This window comes from Perna viridis, chromosome 4 (assembly GCF_037379345.1).
Source record: "Perna viridis isolate PV_CMFRI_1.1 ecotype Kerala chromosome 4, ASM3737934v1, whole genome shotgun sequence".
NCBI classification, from domain to species: Eukaryota; Metazoa; Mollusca; class Bivalvia; order Mytilida; family Mytilidae; genus Perna; species Perna viridis.
Window position 1 is genome coordinate 26816081 of NC_142448.1, and position 23848 is coordinate 26839928.

Genomic DNA, 23848 nt, shown 5'->3' on the forward strand with positions numbered 1-23848 from the left:
TGATCTTATACACTCCTGATATTTCTAGTTGCCATGACGACTTCTATCATCAGAAATCTACTGAGATTTAACTTTAATAAACCTTGTCTCTGATGTCGGTAGAAATTAAAATTGTTATAGAGAATATTTTGAAGTTTAATACAATAATACTGGCTTTAATTTTTGGAAAAGAGTTTAAGAGAAAATGTAGACATTTTAGTTAATTTTGATTTGATTAGGCCAAAAAAAAAAATAAAAATGTCTGTTTCAGGTTTCCCGACCGACCCTAATACATTTTTTCGCCAAAATTGACAAAATCAGTAATTTCCGCCAATTTCTGATATAATACGGATCATTTCCTGTAAAACCGAAAGTACATTAAAAACCAGGTCACAATGACCTTTGAATAGGAGACTAATTTATATCACGTAAATCCAAGTGTAAATACAGTGTACTTATATTTTGTTCAAAATTCCTACAAAAAATAAGTGTATTGTAATAAAAGACATGAATAATAGGTGTGTATGTTAAAAATTAAACTTTCTCCTTAAAACCAAACACTTTCATGACATAAACATGCTATTTTACAAATATAGGCTCAACTTAAGTCGACAAAAAATAAAAAATAAAATAATAAAAAAAAAATAATAATAAAATGAAAATGTCTACCGACCTACCCTATTTTTGGGAGGAATGTAACCCTAAAAAGACCTTTTTTTTTTGGCCTTAGGGAAAACTTTACATTTCTTCAACTCTGAATTTAATTTTCACATTTTCTTAATTCAAGAATTAGTGCAGCCAACTGAAACTTATATATTTTTATATATGTGGGAAAAACCTCCTAAAAAAGCTCTAAATGTTTTATATAAGAAAACATGAAAAACTAAAAAAACGGATGCATGTCGATTAAAAGGACAACTTGCTACCTACTGAGCATAAAATAACAACACAGATATTTTTCTAATGGAAAAACCTTGGCTATTACAACATTTCTATTTGAAAATTTAATGGCAAAGAGCAATAGTATAAAGAGGACAACTATCCATTCTAAAACAAATGGAATAAAAACACTGACGAAGATGTGACAGTTGGCTAAGAATCCTTTTTTTGGTTTGTTTATATTAATAAACATTAACAATTCCTCACAAGAAAAATCTCCTGTAAGCTTCAATCACTAAATATTTCATAAATACAAAACCCTTAACTCCTTCAAGAGCCCTCCTCAAAAACCTAGCTTGTACAACTGGTGTAAAAATGGCCCTAAACACGTATAGAAATAAACAAATGTCACTTCCGAATTTATACGGAACATCTATTTGATCTAAACAGCAATGAAATTTAAGAAATTTTTACAAAATTTCCCAGAATATTTCAATACATCTGTCCCTTCAGTAAGCCCCATAAAAAGTATAGTTACGTGTACATGGAATACTTTTATCCAACTACAATCATTTTTAACACAAATGACAGAAAAAAAAACATGAATTATTTAAAAGACATTACCAGAGGTTTTGCTGCTATGGGAGCTCCTGTCCACATCATTTGGTTCATGATAAAAATTCTTCTAAAACTTCACATACATAAATTTTAGCTACCACATCTACACAAGTTCAGCGAAGCATCTGGATTGAATTAACCATCTTGCTCTTCCTAGGGTCATATGATAGTACCAAATAAGAGGGGAGGGGTGTAGATAAGCATTAGTTAGATAACAGACACATCCAGAAGTCTTCAAAAGTAATTTAGATTCATTAAACATTATCTATATGCTAATGACCTTATTTTTAATGGAAAGACAAAATGTCAGTGCAATTTTCAACAAGTGAAAATTACAGTTATTAGCATAATACTACTAGTACATGATGAGTAACATCACCAAAACCAACCTACAAAATAATGGCATCTTCTGCATTTATCAGAAAATTGTTTCTGTCATGACCCCTTGTTGAGTTTCCTCAGAAACTTGATACCCATTCAGGGTTTTATCTTGGCATGATATCCCTATCAATGTTTATTCACCATTTTAACACACACATACCCAAAGCTCTTTGTTAATTGCATCCCAATCATTGTTTTTGGATGGAAAGACTTTTTGGTTAACTTCAAAAACTGGATACATTCCACATTCCTTAACTACTAGAGTGCCAGAAAATGTAGCAGACGACACATTCTGCCCATGTCCAAGAATTGAAAGGAACAACCTGTCAATCATACTTACAGGTCAAATTTAAAAGTGCACCCCTGCATTGTTTATTTCCTGTGACCTTTGTTATACTTTTCATCAACTGTTTTGATCAGAGGTCATTGCTAATTATTAATAGCAAGATTTGGAGAACCTTGATTCTAATTTTAGATATCATGACAGGAATACTTGTTGAGATATATATACTGATGCAATTACACACGTCAACTACAGTTCCTTAATGCAATACTTTGACAGAAATTTTATTTTATAGGACCACACCTGTACGTCAATTATTTTTATTCTTTGTGAATAGAAAATAACAAATATTAAGTGTAATAATAAATAAATATCAAAACACTAAGTGTAAGTATTTATTAGAGATTTCTAAAAGTTCCTTTAACCTCCAAGAATTACATTGTAATTTTTTTATGACAATGAAATAATTTCTTCATCTGTCACAAGTGTACTTTTTGATCCACTTTGAATGAAAACAGGAATCACTATAATTGCATACATGCCAACCCTACTGCTTTAGGCAGTAGTCTACCAATTTTCTGATGATTCTACCGCCTACCGACTTCAGAAACTTTTCTACTGATTTCAAAAATGATTGCCGATTTTTCATCTTTATTTAATTCAACTCTGTTATGTTCGAGTCCATAATGTGATAACTGCCATTACTGGGGGAGTTTATTAAAGGGGAGTAAAATGCATGTCCAACATAGTATACCTATACCCCGACCTTTTCATTGTTATTTCAATACATATGTACCAATTAAAAAAGTTAATTGGCACGCTAGATTTGTAACTTGAGAAAATCCCTGATACAATACACCAGAAGCCCCAAAAATGTTTATATTATGTTTTTTTTTTCTTTCAAAAATTTGCCCAGCAGGATGCAGCATTTTTCTTCATCATAGAAAAAATCGGGGAGATGGGCAAATATTATGAACAAAATGGTAAGTTTTCACTCTCCTTATTAAATGTCTTTTATCCTCCAAAATGTGCCCAGGATGCAGCATTTTGCTTCCAGGATAAAAAAAATGTGGGGGTGGGGCAAACCCCTCTACCACTTTTGGTTCCAAAAAGGTTGGCATGTATGGAATTGAGGGGGTGTAAAAATAGGGTAATGAAATTTACAAAATTTGTTGAAGGGTCTAAGAAAAATAGGAACAATAAGGAGGATTTTATGTAAGATTTGGGACTAAAAAGCTCTGATATATGCATAGACCATTTTTATCATGGGGGGATCTGATGTGGGATCAGAAATGTTTTTAGTGCAAGCGAACGATTTTTATATATATTTCAGCAGCAACTGAAATCAATATTTTTTTTTTTAAATGAATGAGTAAAACAATTTTTTTCCAAACTTTGGAACATAAAAAAAAAAAAAAAAATCCCAAGCCCCCCTTTTGCTAATAAAATGGTACATGCCTAAACTGGTTAAGGATACAAAATTTACCCACAAATATGACTTCATAGCTTTAACAGAGCAGACTGCAAGAATGAACTAGTTTATAAACAACAAACTCCTGTTACAATTTGTTCTCATTAAAAAAACAAAAAAAAACATGAAATAAAAGCAACCTTTATTTAAATTTCAACAATAGGTCTATTTACAAAAATACCTGTAGATCATTGCACATAAGCCCATGTACATCAAAACTGATTGACAAGATGTTTTTCAGTACAGTTATTGTTATATATTGTAATATTATCACCCAAATCAATCTAATTTCCCAAGAAATAACACAACTATCAATTTCAAAACCTCTAATAGGTTCGATATCCAACAATCAGTGTTTTATTCCACGTTACGATTAAGCATATAAGACCATTTTAGCTTTTTTGTAATTTACGGTAATATACACGAGCCCCCATTCAGAAGCCTGTCGATGAAAAGAAAGATACCTACAAAGCACTATGAATCATGTACAAGCAAAAAGTCTATTTAAATCTGTAAACTTAGTCAAGGGTCACTTAGCCAAATCAAGCTGAGTTTTTTCTGGATCAGCTAGCTCATATATGTAAGAACTGATCTACATTTTTGGAACAAGAGGAATCTTCCCAGATAAGTTTTATCTAGACAGACAAGATCAAAGTAATTAATTTGGGTAAATAAGTCATAGATTAGAAACAGACACACCTGTCAATCATGTATTGATCAACCAGAGAAATTCCTGTGTAGAATAAATCTACCATAACATGTACATGTATCTGTCCTACAGACAGGAGACATTAACAATGCCCAGAAGTGTGTCTGGTAGCAGCCAACAATGTATCATATTTCAAATCCAAGAGAAGGGGGAGTACAGATCAGGATTCAGGTTTTATGCTGACTTTAAGCAAATGAAATGAAAAAAAGGGGAAAAAAGAGGAAAAGCTTTTGTCAAGGGTTTATTAGGGAACCTGGTTAGTAATATAATGTTTAAGTCATATTAACACCTTTCTTTTATGTCAATTTTGAATTAATAACAAAGCACCTAGTTTGTTAAAAACCTTATCTCCAGATGCTTACTACATGCAGCTGGTCCACCATGGCAACCAGGTTGATTGTACTTCAGCCTGTGATAACAGGAGATAAATTTTGTGGTTCATCTGCTATTTCACACCATATTTAGTAATAAAGATTAATAAAACTGCAATTAACTAATATTCTGTTTATTCTGTGACTTTATGCATGCATTCAAAACATGTATTAAACTTCTATTGTATGTGCTGGTTGTAAACACACAGAGGAACACAATATTGGGTTTGAAACTTCTTCAAAGTGCTAGAAACCATAACTGAAGTCCACTGTTGCTTATGCAAATGACAAAAGGTAATCTCATGATTCAGATGCATATTGGAAAAAGTTTGTTGGAAGAATTGGCATCTTAGCAAAAATATTTGTAACCATTTTGGTAACACAACATGATCAGTATATTCAACCAATTCAGACTTCCAAAGATAAAGGTCACTGTAATCAACAAAGCATACTAAACCTACAAGCTGAATTAGGTCCTATCTTTGCCAGATATATACATTGTTAATTTATTATGATGATACTTGGATAGGGAAAATTATGAATAAATATCACCTGACCACATTAAGATTGGTGATAAGAACCATGTGCTGATAATAGGTATATAGAGAAGGAAATCTCCATGCACATACACAAGGCATAAAAAATTTAACACAAAATAGCTTACCACTATCACTGATGACCATTCATCAGACAGCACAGAAAAACTTTCAGGGAAAATTAATTTACTTTTTGACCTGAGCCTTTAGACCTAACCTCAATGGCAATAAGGTTTTCTGATTGTGATTGTATCAAGTTTGATAAAAATCCATTGAAGGATGTTGATACAAGTGTGTTATTGACAGATACTAGCATAATGGCAATCGTGACAGGAAAATACTCATATGCAATATAAATGTATACATGTTACCCAAGTGAATGCATCAGAATATGGTAATATTATGAATTAATTGCGGAACACTAAAGAAAACCTAAATTGTCACAAAAAATTGTTAAAATATATGTTTAGTTCACAGCCATTTTCTATTTCCCCATATCAAACATTCTTTGTCAAGGTGAAAGTTAAGATGTCCTCTCAAAGGTTTAATTATGAGCTTAAAGATAGTAATCTTTATCAAAGATGTAAATACTATTCTTCAGAAAGTGGATTAATCTACCTGCATTTCTGACCCATTAAGTCCCTAAAATGTAGATAACTTAGTATCCATGAACAGATAGACAAATTTTACAGGTAAAAGGTAGAGAAAGTCATCAAGGTACTAAAGATTGACCTCAGGAAAATTGTCACCTGTACACAATTTATCCTCGTCATATTATTCATCCATAAGGTTTAACTTTCACTTGTATAACCCTAGGCTGTTTATCTCGTTACATCGACCAAATCTACTTTCTCGCTCATAAAATGCCTCTCGCTCAAAATGTAAATACTGTCAAGATTTTTAAACTGAAAAGCCAATCTCCACCCTTCTCCCCACTTAAGCTTATGCAAACATCAATGGTACACACTTAAAAACCTTACAAGTCGTCTACAGTCAATTAGTGGTTCAGTGGAAAATTTAAAGCAAAAATTTAACTTCTTAACTATTTATTGAAAAATTTGTATTTTGACAAATCTTCATTTTCCCAAAGGAAACAAATAGGTGTAATATATGATCATAGCTGCAACTGCTTGTGATTTCATTCTACATTTACATTCTAACTAAGGACTTTACATATCCAATTTAAAAAGAATTAACAAATATAATCCCAAACCAGGAAATCTAAAAGAATCTCTTTAGCAAATGAGATTTATATCTGATTCATCAGTAAGTAAATACTACCCTCCTAATACTTCAATACTAATTAAACACCATTCATTTAAAATCTTAACTTAAAAAAAACCATTTTGTTATTCTTTCATCAAAATTGATCAATTCTGTTCTCCGATTCTTTACAACTTAATAAATGAATGTGTAACCACCATTGTTTAGATCAATGTTTCAGCTGCATCAAAGACCTAATCACAGGTGGAAAACATTTGTTATCTTACCTGTGTATAAAGTGGAGAAGCTAAAATCATTCTTTTCAACACTACAATTTAACCATCATGAAACATAAATCCATAATCCAAAATGATAAATTACATGTCCACAACCTTTCACTAAATCCTGTGAAATATTGCTGTATTAACCTAAACTCATACTACATCCATCCATGATTTTTCAACGTCAACAAATGATGTCGTTGATACAACAATGCAGGCTGTTTTACCTGGATGGGGGACACAGGTAGTAGTGAATACAATAGTTAATAGTCAGGACACAATATCAAGTAAAAGTTGCTTGACCATAAATATCCATACAAATTTACACTACAATCTTTCAGGTAATATAACGACCAATCTCAAAGATTCAGGTAAGAATTTATGACAAAATGATCAGTGGACAGGTAAGACAGAGTCTGACAGGTGTAAAATCACCAGAAACCAATCATCTGCGACACAATAGATTTTAATTGATTACTTTCCTGTTATCTCAATCTGATTGGAATATTATCGATTTTCAGGGATAATTGTACCAGGCTTGCAACTTAATGATGCCCTAAAGGGGTACAATTTTCCATACTGAAAATGGAAACTCAGATCATATCTTTTGGCAATATATAAAACTGTTTGACAAAGTGGTAATTATCCACAAGACTTTCAATTACATGTACATTATTTCCAGCCTTGTGACACATCAACTTGTCATTTCAGTGACTTGCCTACACACTTGAATGTAAATATTGTAGAAAGACACATAAATGTGTACAGGTGTAAAAAGTTGTATGAGAGTAACAGAAAATTCATGTTTACACCGAAAAGACCACAATTTAACTAAAAATACCAGCTGTTACAAGCTTATTTTTTTCCCTTCTCACATTCTTTGGAAAGTTACTGTTGGTAAGATGCATCTTAGTCTTAGGAATAATATTTCCCTGAGAAGCAATTAATTGACAAAACATAAACCAAGAACAAATTAGTTTTCAACATATCATTAATTATAGTTTGTTTTTAATATTGCGTTTCACTTCATATCTGACTATTTTTATTCACTTCATATCTGACTATTTTTATTCAAATTTTGAGAAAATTTCATGATATGAATCTGAATTATTGTGATTCTGTTTATTTTTCACAGTAATTAACACATCAAATAAATTTCTGATAAGCAGTAGACAGCTGTTTGTAAATAAGTTTAGAGAAACATATTTATGAATGGTTCAATGAAAAAAAATTCTTAATCTTATGTTTGATATACAGATTAAGTATGGCTTTTTGTTACATATTGGACCACAATACTACCATAGCTTTCCTGTTTAAATGACAAGTGACACTGACATAGGTTATAAAATTTCCAATTCATCTAAGATTCATTAATATCAACATAGTCTTACCAATATCAACATAGTCTTGGCACATCACTTACTGGTATTCAGCAGCTTGCATTTGTACAAATCGAACTCTAATTAGGTCAATTTACCAAGAAAAAAAACTGACCTCTCACAGACTACAGAACTGTAATACATCAATTTTGACAAAAAAGCTAAAAAAATATACTATAAAACCTACCATCATTGTTAAAGATTATCAGAAACTAAAATTATCCACTAGGAAAGCAATAAGATTAACACAAAATAAATCCACTCTTGAAAACTGTATATTTCTCTTCAACAACCAAGGACCAATTGTTCAACAGTATGCTACACCCATATTCTCCGAGGGACAGAGCTGCTACATTAATCATTTAAAACCCCTCAAAGCTATCGCTATATCTGGTATAATTAATATACTGAACACACTATCCCTTTCATGTGTTATTACTATAGGTAAAATAGTTGGACATAGATCTTATGGGTGGTGACATCTCACCCTCAGGTCGTATGTGCATACATTTTGTGTGTCAGTCACCTATATGAAACATGGCTTTAACGACATCTGGCGTGTAATGGTTCTCATTTATAATGATAGCTGGTCTGAGGCTAGTACATGTAGTTTTTATGCAGAAATTAGTTTTTTGCCAGAATTTTTGAAAATAGTAATTAAGAGGAAAAATCTGACCTCAGCTTAAGTACAATATTCAGAAAACATACTAGGACGTTACTCCCTTATTTTGAATAACAAATTGTAATAACAAATGCACACAAGAATACTTAATTTATTGTAGTTTTCTTGAAAAGTAAATGCAGCCAATTAACTGCAATACTACACTGTTACAACATTTTTATCCCTTAGTCTTATAATAATAGCAAAGTCACTCATATTATGACAATGATACTGCAAGAAATTCAGACAATATCTTTTGATACAATCCAACTGTCAAATACATACTGGGTAAAATTCTCTTTAATAAAGATTTTCAGCTACATTCGAGGCACAAATTTGAAGCATTTTACAATTTAAATGTCACTTATGTATTAAGAATAAATGGCTTGAATCGTAACTTTAAAGTTCAATTTAATCAAATTTGTTACCCATTTATTTCTTGTTATTTACACCTCTGGAGAACCAAACAGAAATTTAGAACTACCAATTTTTCTATTGAACCTTAAAATGTACCCAATAGGTGTTCAATTCAAAATATAAAATGTAATGTTTACCAAACTAGATCTCAATTTTTAAAGCAAACACTCCAAAGGCTATAATTTATTATGAGCCCCTAATAAACGCCTTTTATTTTAACATTATAAATTCATGTTACCAGTGCAAAGAAACCCAACAGCAAGTTGCTACAGGAAAATCTAATTTTATTAAATTATGGCCGTAAATAATCGTTCAATTATGATAAATTTACAGCAAGTATACAATAATGGGTGTATAATACAACAAGACATTCTTTGAGTAAGAGTTTTAACACCACGGTTGCAATAAACAAAGAACTTTCTATGTGTACTAAAACACTGTTAAACTGTTTTCCATACACATCTTAAATACTACACATTTTATAGTAGTAACCACACAAAAACAAGTGGTTCTTTCTTTAATGCACAGAACATAAGGCGTGTGAAATTGAAACTGATGAATTTAAATGTTGCTGATACAGACAAAAGGGAAGTAACTCTAGCCCTGAGTAGTAAATTCTTCAATGTCTTCAACTACAGATTATCATAGTACTAATGATTTCCCCACAGAAATTGGTGATCCATAGATAATAGCAGAGCAATCTTGGTTGCTCTATAGATTTTAGCAGAGGGATCTTTGTGGCCCAGAAACAATAGCAGAGAGATCTTGGTATTCCATAGTTTGAAGCAGTGATCTTTGTGCCCAGAGATCATAGCGGAGAGATCTTGGTGTTCTAGAAATTACAGCAGTGATCTTTATGCCTCACATTGCATAGTGAGCTTGGTGTTCCACAGATTATTGCAGAGCAATCTTGGTATACCATAGATTATAGCAGTGATCTTTATGCCCTAGAGATTATAGCAGAGTGATCTTGGTATTCCATAGATTATAGCAGTGATCTTTATGCCCCAGAGATTATAGCAGAGTTATCTTGGTATTCCATAGATTATAGCAGTGATCTTTATGTCCCAGAGATTATAGCAGAGCAATCTTTAGTATACCACGGATTATAGCAGTGATCTTTATGCCCTAGAGATTATAGTAGGGTGATCTTAGTGTTCCATAGATTGTAGCAGAGTCATCTAGGTGCTAGCATTAGATCACTCTGCTTTAATCTTGTTTTCCATTTCATTGTATTTTTCAAATGCTGAATTGAGGTTTAAGCATTTGAAATGGCTCATTGTTTCACTACTTTCAATTAAAAAAGTGTGATAATTTGTTACAAGTATAAAATATTGGATTATGATATGCTTTGACAATTGATTTTGTGTTACTGCTGCTAAGTTAATTATTTCCAAAAATCATACATAGGATTTTGGTGGGATTAAAGTCTCATCATCGTCATAATCTTTATTTCCTCTTTACAGAGATTTTTAATGGTCGAGTTCTACAGAATTTGAGCTGTAAATTTTCATTTTTCATTGGTCCAAAATATATCTATCAGGTATTAAGTCTATACAAATCAATTAACACTAATATTCTGCTTTTGTATGATTCAATGGTACTATGAAAAATAAAATACTATTTTTAAACAGGACTGAAAATTCACCAATCAAATTGTAACCATAAAACTACTGGTTCAAGTTGTACCCACGATGATCATGAAGACATAGTATCATTCCACATTCTAAAAACCAATTTGCTGGTGTTAAATATATCATGGCTAAATAAACTGAATCCCATTATTCATTATATATTAACCATAATAATAAATGGGGAAAAATAACAAAATAAGATCATCAGTAGCTTTCGGATACCAATCTTTATGAAGAGAAGCATGTGATGCTGGAAGGGAAGTAACTCTAACTCTATCAAGGTGCTTATCCTTTCAAATCAATTGGAATTTAGCAATTCAGACTTTTATTAGGTAATAAAAAGAAATACTAAAGAAGACTGAATTTGGCTAAAGTACCTAAAAATCTAATAAACGGAATAGCACTTAGTGAAGATGTTAATGAATAGATTACTGCAAATAGTTCTAAGCCTGGACTTGTACTATGAATTTCAGTTTTCTTCACAACCTATGTGGTCTTCATCATTTATCACAATGAAGACTCATGAACCCTTTTAAGAGTGGAAAACATCTTGCCCTTTAATCAGTGGGAAAAAGACTGTCTATAATAATCAAACAGAGTATTCCGAAGTTTAAACATTAAATATTGGGAAAAGCGGATTTGTGTAGACTAAAGATTAATAATTTATTTACTCTAGCAAAAATCATTGATCACCATGTGTGTACATAACGTTATTTAAAGGCTATTAAATATTGAGCAGTGTTTGTGACGGGGAGAAAGTGTTATCAGGCTAATCTAACCATGTTCCCAAAGGTGTAAACAAACACAGCCCCAAAATTGACTTTAAATCGATATCAAAATATGTATTTGCACAAGTGACACATTGTTACAGATAAAATACTAGAAATAGTAATATCTTACAGTAAAATAACAACATAGAAAAGGAACATGTATATATATCTATATAATTAAAAGCACAATAAAAGTATGGAATATGTCAATATTAGCTGTTTAAATCAAACTAATACTTAGGCTTCACTAGTAAAATATCATAGATATTAACAGTGTACACAGAGGTTGGAATAACTTTTAAACATTTAAAACCTTTATGGCATTAACACTAGAACATATTTATCGGTACTACCAGCAAAATAATTAAAATATATTTACAGAAGTAAAAAACTTTTGTAAGAATGAGGCTTGGAAATTTCTTAACTGCAGGACAAGTCTTCAGCAGATCTAAAAATGTTTCATCTAGTCTATATTTGGATTAAATCTTTATAAACTAAGTGTTTTCAAACAACAGTACAATAAGTAGACAGATATGTGAATTTGAGAGACTTACAAAATCTTTAACAAAAGTGAACGCCCTTTCCAAAAATAGCATCATATCAAATTCAACAGATGGTTGGATTCCATTTTATGCTTGCTAATTGCACAAGTACAAAAGAACTTAACATTTGAACTTATATAACATTCAACACCTGGCCGTCCTGGGTTCTTACAGCCAAGTATAAAGTTTATACATCAAGACCTGAGTAACCAGTGTGAAAAAAGTCGATAAAAAGTATGGTGAGAAAGATATAACCATAATAATACTTCTATTCAAAGCAACACTACAAACACACGAACCTATAAATAAATAAGAGATGAAATAAGATTGCACACTTTTTATAGGGTAATAAAAATGAGCTGTAAAATTCTTCTAAAAAGACAAACTTTATGACCTAATAGATCAAATCCTGGTTTTCTAATCCTTGCTTAAGAGAGAAATGTAACAATCAGTATAAAAAAGATATCAAATGATTGTTCTCCGATGGAAAAAATCCATGGAAATCCAACATTCTTGAATCGATGAAACAGAGATACAATCATTGGAATGGAACAAACAGGATCGATGGAAATCATACTATTTGCCGATTACAATTAATAAATAATGTTTCAATATCCCAAGAGAATAACCGTAACAATGGCAAATGCTTAGATTTCTAAGTTTGTGCATTACTCTGACTAAATAAGCAAATATTTCCTGTCTAATGGCCATAAGAAATCAATAGGAATAATGGGATTTGAAAGTTTTAATATAATTGACAAGAGATAATACTATTAAATTGTTTTTATGATCTTATAAGTTTTTTGACTGAAAGTCAAAGGAAGGGAGTTTCACCCAACAACCATCAGAGATCTCCTAGGGTCATAAAGCTGTAGAATTATAAAGTTCAGTATTATGCTATCTGAAGCAAGTTTAGATAGAATGCACTATAGATACTGTGCTATAACACTGAGGAAAAAAACCATAAGAGCTATGCTGTACCAGAGATCACTGTGCATTTATTTCAAATCCATTGTGAGAAAACTTGCCAAGATAGGAGACCTCCAGAAAAGCAAGGTTGTTTTTACACTTCTCCTAAGAATATCTATGTATTCCATGAATAGACTCACTCTAACGTTGAGTTGTAATGTCCTAAACCATGGGTCAACATCATGAAACCTGCCTGACCAGAAACCAAAATTATCTTGGTTCATTCTGTGGCACTGAACACCTCTGCCAAAATGGAAAATTACAAAACCAAAGATAGAAGGAAACATTTTAAGCATAAAGCCTTCCCCTACAAATAGTTTTGGGAGGGTGTGGATAACCTCCCTGGTTGTCCTTTTTTGTCAATTTCATCTAAATGAATGTTTATGCTTGCATGATGTGCCTTCAACATACTAGAATGTCTTTTTTAACCTGGGTTAGAACTACCTTGACCATTTTGTTCAAAAGATGTAGGGAACATGAACATGTAATAGGAAGCAAGAAATGATCTCCCTAAGATTTAAAGATAGCATTCTGGTAACTCCAGAATTTCAATATAGCATCTTGCATCTAAAATTTATAGCATCAGATTTGTATTGGACTTTATGGTTAGTTCTTTTCAGATAGCATACTGGTAAAAAATAAAGGAACAGGGCAATGTGATGCTATATGGCCCTTGGGAGATCACTGGCAAGTGTAACCTGTCAGAGAACTAACTCAAATGTATATTCAGCAGGGGTTTCATTATTTTTTTAAATGCAGGTACCTTTGGTTTTGTAGGAGGTACTTTTCATCATTTTGTTTCATAAAAATGTATGAAATTTTAAAATTCTGGAGGTACCTTTCAGTAGTTTAGAAGGGTAAAAGTACCTGGTACCACCTCTTACTGAAAGGCCTGATTACTAATATTAGTTCTTAAATAGTTTTGCTTTTTTTAAGTTTTACAGCAACTATGATTCTTTTCTCATAATTTACATTTATGTAACAAAACTTTAACACATGGTCTAATATAAACAGATTTTGATTTTTTGTATTTGTTTATGATACGAAACTGATAAAGATCCTTACTCAGTATTACAGATTATACTTCCTGTCAGACTGAAATCTGGCTGTCAGTGCTTTTAAGGTCAAAGGTTAAATTTGTATTAATTACCATTATGGGGACTTCTCTATAATTCATAGTTCATTCAGGTTACTGTTATAATGAAATTTTACTTTAAATCTAATACATGTACAAATGTACATTTACATTTGTCTTATTTCTTATGCTACATACATGTTGTTAATACACAAATAATATGGTCTACTTGTACCAAAAACAATACAGTTTATGTGACAGAATGCATGGGAAATGTAAAATATTTTTAGCATAACTCATAAGCTGTCAAACAAATACTCATTGTGCACTGACAAGTAGAACATTTTTTTTATTTCTAAACTTCTAATGTCATATTAAATATAAACACTAAATCATCATTTCGTTTAAAAGGTAAAATGGGAAATTTCAGATTTTGAACATTCTGAAATAGTTCACATATATATATATATGTGAAAGCCTTTTTATTAGTTTTTAAAATAAACATCTAAGTATACATAACTCAAAGAAATGAAGTCAAGATACATGGAAAAAAGAAAAACAACTCATTCCAAAATTCTGAGAAACTTCTAAAGGAAACCAAATAATAAATCTACATTCACACATCTTCAGTATACCAATTACTGGCAGTAAAACAAATACAGACATGCTGTAAAAACTCTGTTTGGCATGCAGTAAACAGTGGAGCGGTACCTAAAACTGTTAGCAACACAAAAAGATTCATTCATCCAAAACACCTAGTCCACATCAATTTTCACAAGTCGTTCTGAATACTTGTACATGTACAGACATATGTTCATCCAGTTCTCTCATTTTTATACAGGCCCACCTTCATTAAGAACTAACCTTTGAAATTCGGACTTTCTGACACAGTCTTAACTCTTTACTATTGGCCTGTAGTTATATATAAGTCCCAGTGCTCTAGAATTCCTATTTCCTAGTGGCAAGTAATATTTACCTAAGGGAAAGTTGATTTCTGTAGCAGGAAACTTAACTTCTATGCCAAATTCCCCCCCCCCCCATGGAAAACAGAAAGTTTCAAAATTCTAGATTTAATTTTCATCATGACTTCTCTCCCTCCCATTCTGTTGATTCTTCATACACAACGCTATACTATTAGTTAACAGAGAGGCAGTTGATATTAAGAGCTATATATGTATAATGTTAGGTGAACCCTACTTTTTTCAATATCATAATTTCCTTGTTTCAAATTAATAATCTCTTAATTATTTTTAAATAGATAAGCTAAGTGCACATGTGTCATAAATGTACATGAAGTGCCAGTACTTAGAAGAAAGGAAATATTTCATGACCAACACAGTGTTCAAATTTAGATTACATTGTTTATATTTCATAAATACATTTTTGTAAAAATGACTGTTGGTAGATTTCTAGGATTTGTATGAACAATGAACATTTTATACATGTACATGTACAAGGTATCCAGATGTGGATTTGGAACTTGCAAGCTAAATAATATAGTCATGCTACTTGTGAACCAATCTTTCTCTATGGTTAGCTTACCCTAAAACAGAATCAACACAACACAAGCCTGAAAATCATACAACATTGTTTTAAACTCAATATCATGGGAAATTAACAATTTGTGTAGAACATAATAATGATGTGTCAGTGAATAAATGAATTGTACACTCATACTCTACAATTATTTATATCATTTGCACCTTACATTGAGCTATTAAAAATATCTACATATGTACACAATTTACAATCTACCATTTTATATACTGTACCCACTTCAATATCATTAATGGTGTCCTTACATGAACCCATTGGTACTTTTAGTTCTTGATTTGCAATTGATGAATTGAAGGTGTGTCAGCAACATCATAAGTATTCTTATTAATTTGTTACACCAGGAAAGGTTCTTTTTGTTTGGGTAGATTTAAAAGTTTATTTTAGAGATTCAGAACTGTTGTTGGCTTTGTTTGTTGGGATTTAACGTCGGAGCAGCAATATTTCAGCTATGTTGTTGGCAATCATTGAACATACATGTCTGTCATGTACAAATAGTTTAATCAAGTACATGTACATTAAAAGTTGCACCTTTTTTTTTTATAAACAATTACATTGTCATTCAAAATTACAATACCCTACTTGTTTCTTGAAGTACAATCACAATAGCCGGAATCTTTGTAAAGTCTTTGTCCTAAATGAGCATGAACAAAATACAATGTATGTACATGTATATTTGGGCATGTAATTGATTTTTTACTGGACCTAATGTAGAGGATGAAATAAGCAATCACTTCTCCTTGTTTGTGCTCACATCTCCCTTTTGTCGTCGACAGGGAGAAGTTTTTGTAATATACTATATAGACAAAAAAGTCAATATTGTTATTTTTCAGACGGAATTTACTAAAACTTCTCCGTGTCATCAATTTCCAGATTAGGCCCTGTCTTTACGGCTATTTTTCATTTCTAAAATTAAGGTCAAACTACATGAACAGAATTCAAAGACTACAGTTTTAACATTTTCAGCAAGACAGTTTGTAGTACAAATCAATTTTCCTACAGATACACATGTAATTTCAGATATACTTGTATTCAACGAAAACATGACGTACACTGTAATGTTCCAAAAAAGTTATAATTTTCTTAGGACTTGTATTCCAAGTATGTGACTATTGTAGGTTTGTTAATATCAAAGAGTAAAAAAATTCTATCAACCTACATATATACATGTACATGTATGTGCATTTGAAGTTTTAAATTCTATGTAGCCAAAATACCACACAAATATACCAGTACATACTGTATATTACATTTTTAAAAGGTGCATCCAGTTACATTTACATGTATAAATATATACACCATTGGTACTAATGCATAGAATTACTTGTAATTAAATATGTTACAATGTACACATCTTATACTGATTTAACATTTTAAATATGAATGTGTTTTTTACTTGAATGATTCTTAGGCTGCAGCATCACAATCTTTTGTCGATTTTAAATATGAACCAATCATTTTAAGTGGGCTACATGATTTCAATAACTTCAATATTGTGCTTAAGATATTCGTTTTTCTACTCATAGCAAACAACGCTTGGATATTCTTAAATAAAATCACAATATTTCAGACACAAATCCATAAATTGAGTTTGTATCCGTCAAAAACTCTATTATTGCACAATCAAAGAAAGATTTAAAAGTTAATATACTTTCTTTAGAAAATTTTAAAGGTAACTAACATTTTTAAAATGATAATGTTCAAATTCATTTTCCAAAATTCATTGAGAACTACATGTACATGTACCATGTTGTAATAATTAAGTGGGGTAAATGCATGTTCATGTACACTTAAACTACAATACTTGACCAAACATTGGCCCTAACAAACAGGCTATTGTATTGCCATTTTATCCGAACTTAAACATGTAAGTGTAAAATTTATTTTTCTTTTTAAATAATCAAGAAGAATCGATTAAAACATTATTTTTGTAAATGTCAGTTAATAGGTTAAAGATGAATAAAAAAGCGAATGTGTGCAACAAACATGTATACTAGTGATAACACTATGACATTGGTTCTTCCAAATAATTAAAGCTTAAGTTTAAATAAATGAGTATTTGAGTCTCAAGAATTTGTCATATTACGTGTAAACTGACATAACATTTTGTTTCATACAACAATGTAAGTGTGGAATTTCTTTCTGAAAATGAAAAAGAATGTGAAAATATCAAATTTCTGATAGTCAATTGAAATGATTTTAACCCAAATTTTAGCTAAGCTTAATGAACATATTCATCCTGAAATATTGTTCTATACCTACCTGTTCGCCTGTGTGTCAGTAACAGGTGTTCGTTCTTATCAAAACATAAACATTGGCACATGGCGAAATACTCACCTCACGTTTCCCTTCATTTTCTTTGTTGTCCTCTCTCTTCACTTGACATCCATTGATGAAGGATGGCTGTGCCATGTTGTTTAATTTACAGTTAAAATCTTGGATGTACATTTTCACAGATTTGTCGTTAGTTATCATTAGTCCATCAGAAATTTGTGTGGCTACTTCCGCCATTTTTCGAACACAAATGAAAATGTTTGCTTATCAAATTTAATCACGCTTCAAAGCCCACAATAATGTACTGTATCTTTTCTCAGGTCACCTATCAATAAATGATTTACTTTAAATTTAAATGCCTAGCATGATTTGTACACAAACTATTGAAAAAGTCTACACGTTGAGTTTCTTTCCCGTTGTACTTTTCGGCAATCAGCTGCTGCAATTGAATGATAACCCGGATGTCATCAAGTGGGTTTTGTTTTGTACAGTGACATCTAGCGGCAATGTATTTATGGTGATGCTTTTTATATTGAATTCTAAATAAATGGATTTTGAATATTATGAAGAAAAAACACAAACACACGCATATACTTGTGAGCTTTTATTTCTTGCGAATAATAATTTTTAGTGTTTTGAAATTGTAGTACATTCTGGTTCGTCCTTTCCTGGTTTCCAGTCGAGTGCATCTCTTAAAATATATATAATTTTTGATGACATATAGATGCTAAACATAAGAGTTATTACTAAACAACAAAACCGCCTTGTTTAAAAGGCAAATATAAATTTGGATCCTGATACAGAGTGAGAATGTATTACTTTAAAATGATGTAAATGTGAAATTCAGATACAATATAGCTCTACAAAATCTTTACCAACAATGGAAGGCGCGTTCAAATGGGGTACATGTGTATACGCTACCCAAAATATTCAAACCTAAGACACACACTTAGCCTGCGTGTATCATATTTTGCTAGTCTAAAGCACTGACTCATTACTGGGAAACGGAAATCTTAATTTAAGCAACGTTTTCCTACTTTAGGTTCAAATTTCCGTTTAATAAAACTTGTAATGATTATGAATATTTCAAACATTTTATATCTAAGTGCTGTATCCGTTTTGCATGTGAGATCTTTGTTAAAATCACTTTATACCAAATTGAATTTCCTGTTTATGTCTTGCTTCAAGTAGATGTGTGACTTACCAAGCTTCTACATCACACATTTTGTAATTTGTTGCATTAAAGAGTGTGAACACATTTTGTTGATTTTAGCTTTTAAGGGCTGTAATAACAAAACTGACATTGTAACATACATGATGAAATAAAATTGAACTTTTTATTCATTTATTATCAACTTTTCCACTTTCCATTAAGACATGTATTACTGATATTCCATTTTTCAATTGAATAATTGGTGTTCTCAAGTCGAAATTTGAAAATCTCACTAAAGCACTTGATCCAGAATTTTGGGAATCTTGGGGAATAGTTAATTCGACAAAACATCCTTAAGGAAAGTGACAAGTTGAATGGGCAGTAGGGTCCAGCTGGTTAACAAATTTATATAAGTTTTCAGAGCGTGAGTTTTTCGTGCATTTACCAAAATTTTAACAAAATCGTCAACCTGTCGAACGATTTAAGTTACTTTATAATACACTGTAGCTGTGTTATCATTAATATAACGAATACATAAAATGCACGATCGAGTTACTGAGCGTAACAGGTCTTGGCAAAAATATGAAATTTTGCATACAGACGTATGATACCATGTAATACCGAAATAGATAATTAAAGTTTTAGATTTCAATATATTTTTCTTTCGTGTAAATTACAAAGATACACCTGTTTGATAATCTCAAAGGTGATCAAGATCAAAAGATTAGATTCGGATGATCTATCGTTTAACTTTAAATGGTTATAAATATTTGAATGGAATACAAACTGAGCAGGTTGCGATGGTATGTGAATTCGGTGAATTACATATAGTTGGTATTTATCATGCATGCAAAATTGGGTAAAATAAAATTCTTTGTCTTCGACGAACTAATCTGGAAACCGTTCTATGGATACTCATCAGTGGGCGATTACCATGATCAAATATCTTAATATACTCTCAAACGGTGTGGATATAGAAATTTCGGTCCCATTCTAATATTAGACATTTTTACTGAAATAATGCACAAAGCCTTTATTTTTTAGGAAAAAGGGTGAAGTCCAACAACCCTAGACCCTCACCTTGATCTGCTCTAAATACAGGATACTAAATCTCAAAATATGTAATTTTACTTAGTTCAGTGCAATATCAGAACAAAGGAGTTATATAAAGAGTAAGTAAATTCTTAGATGAATTCTAGATGTTGAATATGTATAAAATATAAACACCATATGTTTATGCAATAGACGTATTCAATACCTCGAAGGATGTGTTCTGATTTTCTGATACTAAAAAGGGGGAAGTTTCATATTCGACATTGTACGATAGGTGTTTTCAGATATGATCACCACCCATCTCGACAAGCGACAAGAACTTGTGGATTTATCCGCCTTAAGTAAATACCATATATAACAATCTGTTACACCTTACAGTAGGGAAAACGTGAAGTGACAATCCATTACACCATGCACATTATATATTGTTGAATGGTCGAATATTTTCTCGCCTTTTTGAGTAGCTATACGAGTTGTATGAGATTATGAAGCAGTTTTAATGGGATTTTTTCTGAATCAAGTACAAAGCTATGGTTACTGACACAAGAGAAGCACATTACTTTAAAATATTTATATACATGATATAAACTAATGGAGCTTGAAGGCCAAAATCTGTTGATAAAGACATGTTGAAGTATGCTTTATGGTATTAAATGTAATAATATTTATATACACCCCCTTAAAACGGTTTGGTATTTAGTGAATCGTCTGTCATACTGTTGTATTTGTAACCCCTCCTAAATTTCTTTAAGGTTCTTTTTTATAAATATTTCAGGGAATGGTAAATAAGTCAAGGCCATAGTAAGTCCGCTATTTTGATTTCGATGATTGGCGTTTTTATTACCTATGTCATGGATTTTGTCGTGGACTCTTAATTAAGATTCTAGCGGAAATCAAAATAGCACAGTCCAGGGACAAAGACTAGACAGAGAAAACAGACACAAACAACAAAGAACAGAAAATATTTAAAAAAAAGTATGCAAAGCATATACTTAGTCAATCATCGACCATGGGGTCAATCTCCTAATCCATAACCCCATATAAAACCGCAAAATGGAATTCGGTGAACGTTTTTCTTCATGAAGGCATTCTGCATCCCCTACCTTGCTTTTCTATCTGATTTAGGTGGGCATCACCGAGTGAGCTTTTTAACATTCACCATACCCATTTTCGTTATATACTAGTAGATTCATCATATTAAGTCTTTACTTTGAAAGATGCAGTTTTTTTTTAATTATCGCAAATTTCTTAAACTTCAATCTTCAAAGCTCATTTCCCATATCGATGTGAGAACTACATTTAGGATTTGTTTACATGCATGGGCTGGACTTAATTCAGGGTTTCACATTTTTGTTCTGCTTTGCAATATTGTCTAATTGTTTTATGATACATCCCTACGTAATAAAAACACAAAAAACCTAACCTAAATGTTTAAACCATAAACATGTTTAACGAAAAAAAGTTTTAAGAATGTTGAAAAATGACAAAATCAATTTTTGCGGAAGAGTCACGAATTGGCGAAAATGATACTCGCCAATTCATCTCGTTCTTTTGTTCATCAATTATAACACGTAATCCCTCAAGGCTAAACAAATAGGACATTAAATCATTTGACTCTTTGGTGAAACGAGTCAATATTTGTATTATTACTTAAGCCAGTCATGATATTGACCCTCACTGGATATTGTTATTATGGCCCATTAATCCTATTTGCCGAAGTCAACCCTTCTAATCCGTTTTATAAATCGGCAAAATCAAACAATTATTTTTATAATTTAATGATAGGTTCTTAATGTCCAATTTGGGAGAGCCCATGCATTTCAGAACGAAAAAGTGCCGACTGGAATTCTAATTGGATCTTTTAAAACGGAGACTATACCACTTCACTCTGTGTGTGTGTGTGTGTGTAATGCACTAAAGCATTTGTTTATCATCAATGAAAAAAGTCAAGAATTCGCCACAAATACAACTTTTATTGCGATCGATAGAAATTACAGTAAGCCCCTTGAGGCCTGAATGATAATACATAGTGTCGTTAAAAGGGAAATAACTCAATAGATACACTAGAAAATATGTTCATTACAAGTATCAGTTTTTTATCGAATGCTCCCAGTGAAATAAATTTCGATAAATCACACTGAAATAAATTCGGTAATTTCACTGTCGGACTTTCTCCCGTCACAACTTTGAAATCAATCTGCCGTTCACAAAATTTGAAATTTATGTTGAAAATAGAAACGAATAATTGAAGAAATTTATATAATAAATAGGACAATCAATTGGTTATCATAAATAACCACAATATGATCACTCATGCCAAGAACGCAGTAAGATTTAACGAGTGTGCGGAACTTGTTCTTCGGCACTCGTGATCATATTTTGGTTATTCACTCCCTCAAATTAATTATCCTATTAAAAACATCTACTACTAAGGGGTTTTTAACGTCCTTGACTACCCAGTCGGATCTCCCACGGACATATAAAATTAAAAAAAATCTTGTGTTTCTAATGATCATATAACCTTTTAAAAATGTGGCAAGTCAAAGTGGACAAAAATGAGTGTTTTCTAATATTAAAATATGATTTTTTAATAATACAAATTTGATTACTAATATCACCAACCTTTTTTACTGCTATAACATTGGTTCCCTTGATTACTCTTTTCAAAAATTAAGAAAATCACTTTTAATATTATAAAGTCAATTGAATTTCTAATATTAAAAAAACGATTTTTTTATATTAGAAATTGATTTTCTAATATTAAAAATTGGATTGTTGTATTCAGTTACGAATTTTTAATATTAGAACATCAATTTGTAATATGAAAAAATGTGACTGATTTTGCAACATTGCATAGTTTTTTTTTAATATTACAAATTCATTTTTTGATATTGCAAATTCATTTCCTAATATTACAAATTCAATTTGTAATATTACAAAATTTGTGACATTTTGTAATATTACTAATTCAGGAATTGAAAATGAATTTTTAACATTACAATATGAATTTAAAATTTTAATATTAAAAAATGTTTTCTGATATCAAAAAATGGTTTTGTAATATTAACAAAGTATGTTTTCTAATATTACAAAATAAGCGAATGAATTTTTAATATTACAAATTCATTTTCTAATATTACAAATTCGTTTTCTAACATTACAAATCAGATTTCTAATATCAGAAAACACTTTTTCAAATATAAAAAAAAATGTTACAAAGTCAATTGAATTTCTAATATTAAAATACGATTTTTTAATATTAGAAATTGATTTTCTAATATTAGATAATGGATTTGTTGTATTCAATTACGATTTTTTAATATTAGAAAATCAATTTGTAATATAAAAAAATGTGACTGATTTCATAAATATTTTTGGTATTTCTAGTATGCTCCAGTATCTTTCCTTGTGTAGTTCTAAATATAGGCAGTCTAAAAAAGTAATTTATTGGTTATATGGCCATTTTAAGGTAGGCCATATCTAATACTTTTTTGTCTTTATTTTTTCCTAACCTTTTCTCATAAAATAAATAATATAAATGAAGTTGAATGAACATACCTGAGAACATACCTTAGGTCACCGAACTTAAATTCTGGACAATGGAGCCTTCTGTTTGCTTAGATAATTTTAAAATAATATAGGATCATATACAGATT

The 23848-nt window shown here is 31.1% G+C and overlaps 1 protein-coding gene across 17 annotated transcripts in view; it reads right to left on the reverse strand.

Moving 5' to 3' along the window:
- The window catches only part of LOC148619535 (RNA binding protein fox-1 homolog 1-like), a 43577-nt gene extending 25126 nt beyond the window's left edge, over positions 1-18451 (reverse strand). For 7 of the 17 annotated variants that reach the window (XM_088579561.1, XM_088579557.1, XM_088579551.1 and 4 more), the window contains exon 1: positions 1483-1608. In XM_088579561.1, coding sequence (XP_088435687.1) covers positions 1483-1530 — 48 coding nt within the window. In that variant the 5' untranslated portion in view covers positions 1531-1608. Of the gene's footprint in view, positions 1-1482; positions 1609-6717; positions 7065-15700; positions 15729-18049 lie in introns of those variants that run through there. The other 10 variants (XM_088579539.1, XM_088579541.1, XM_088579538.1 and 7 more) reach the window with 7 other exon arrangements.
- Positions 18452-23848: the final 5397 nt, after the last annotated feature.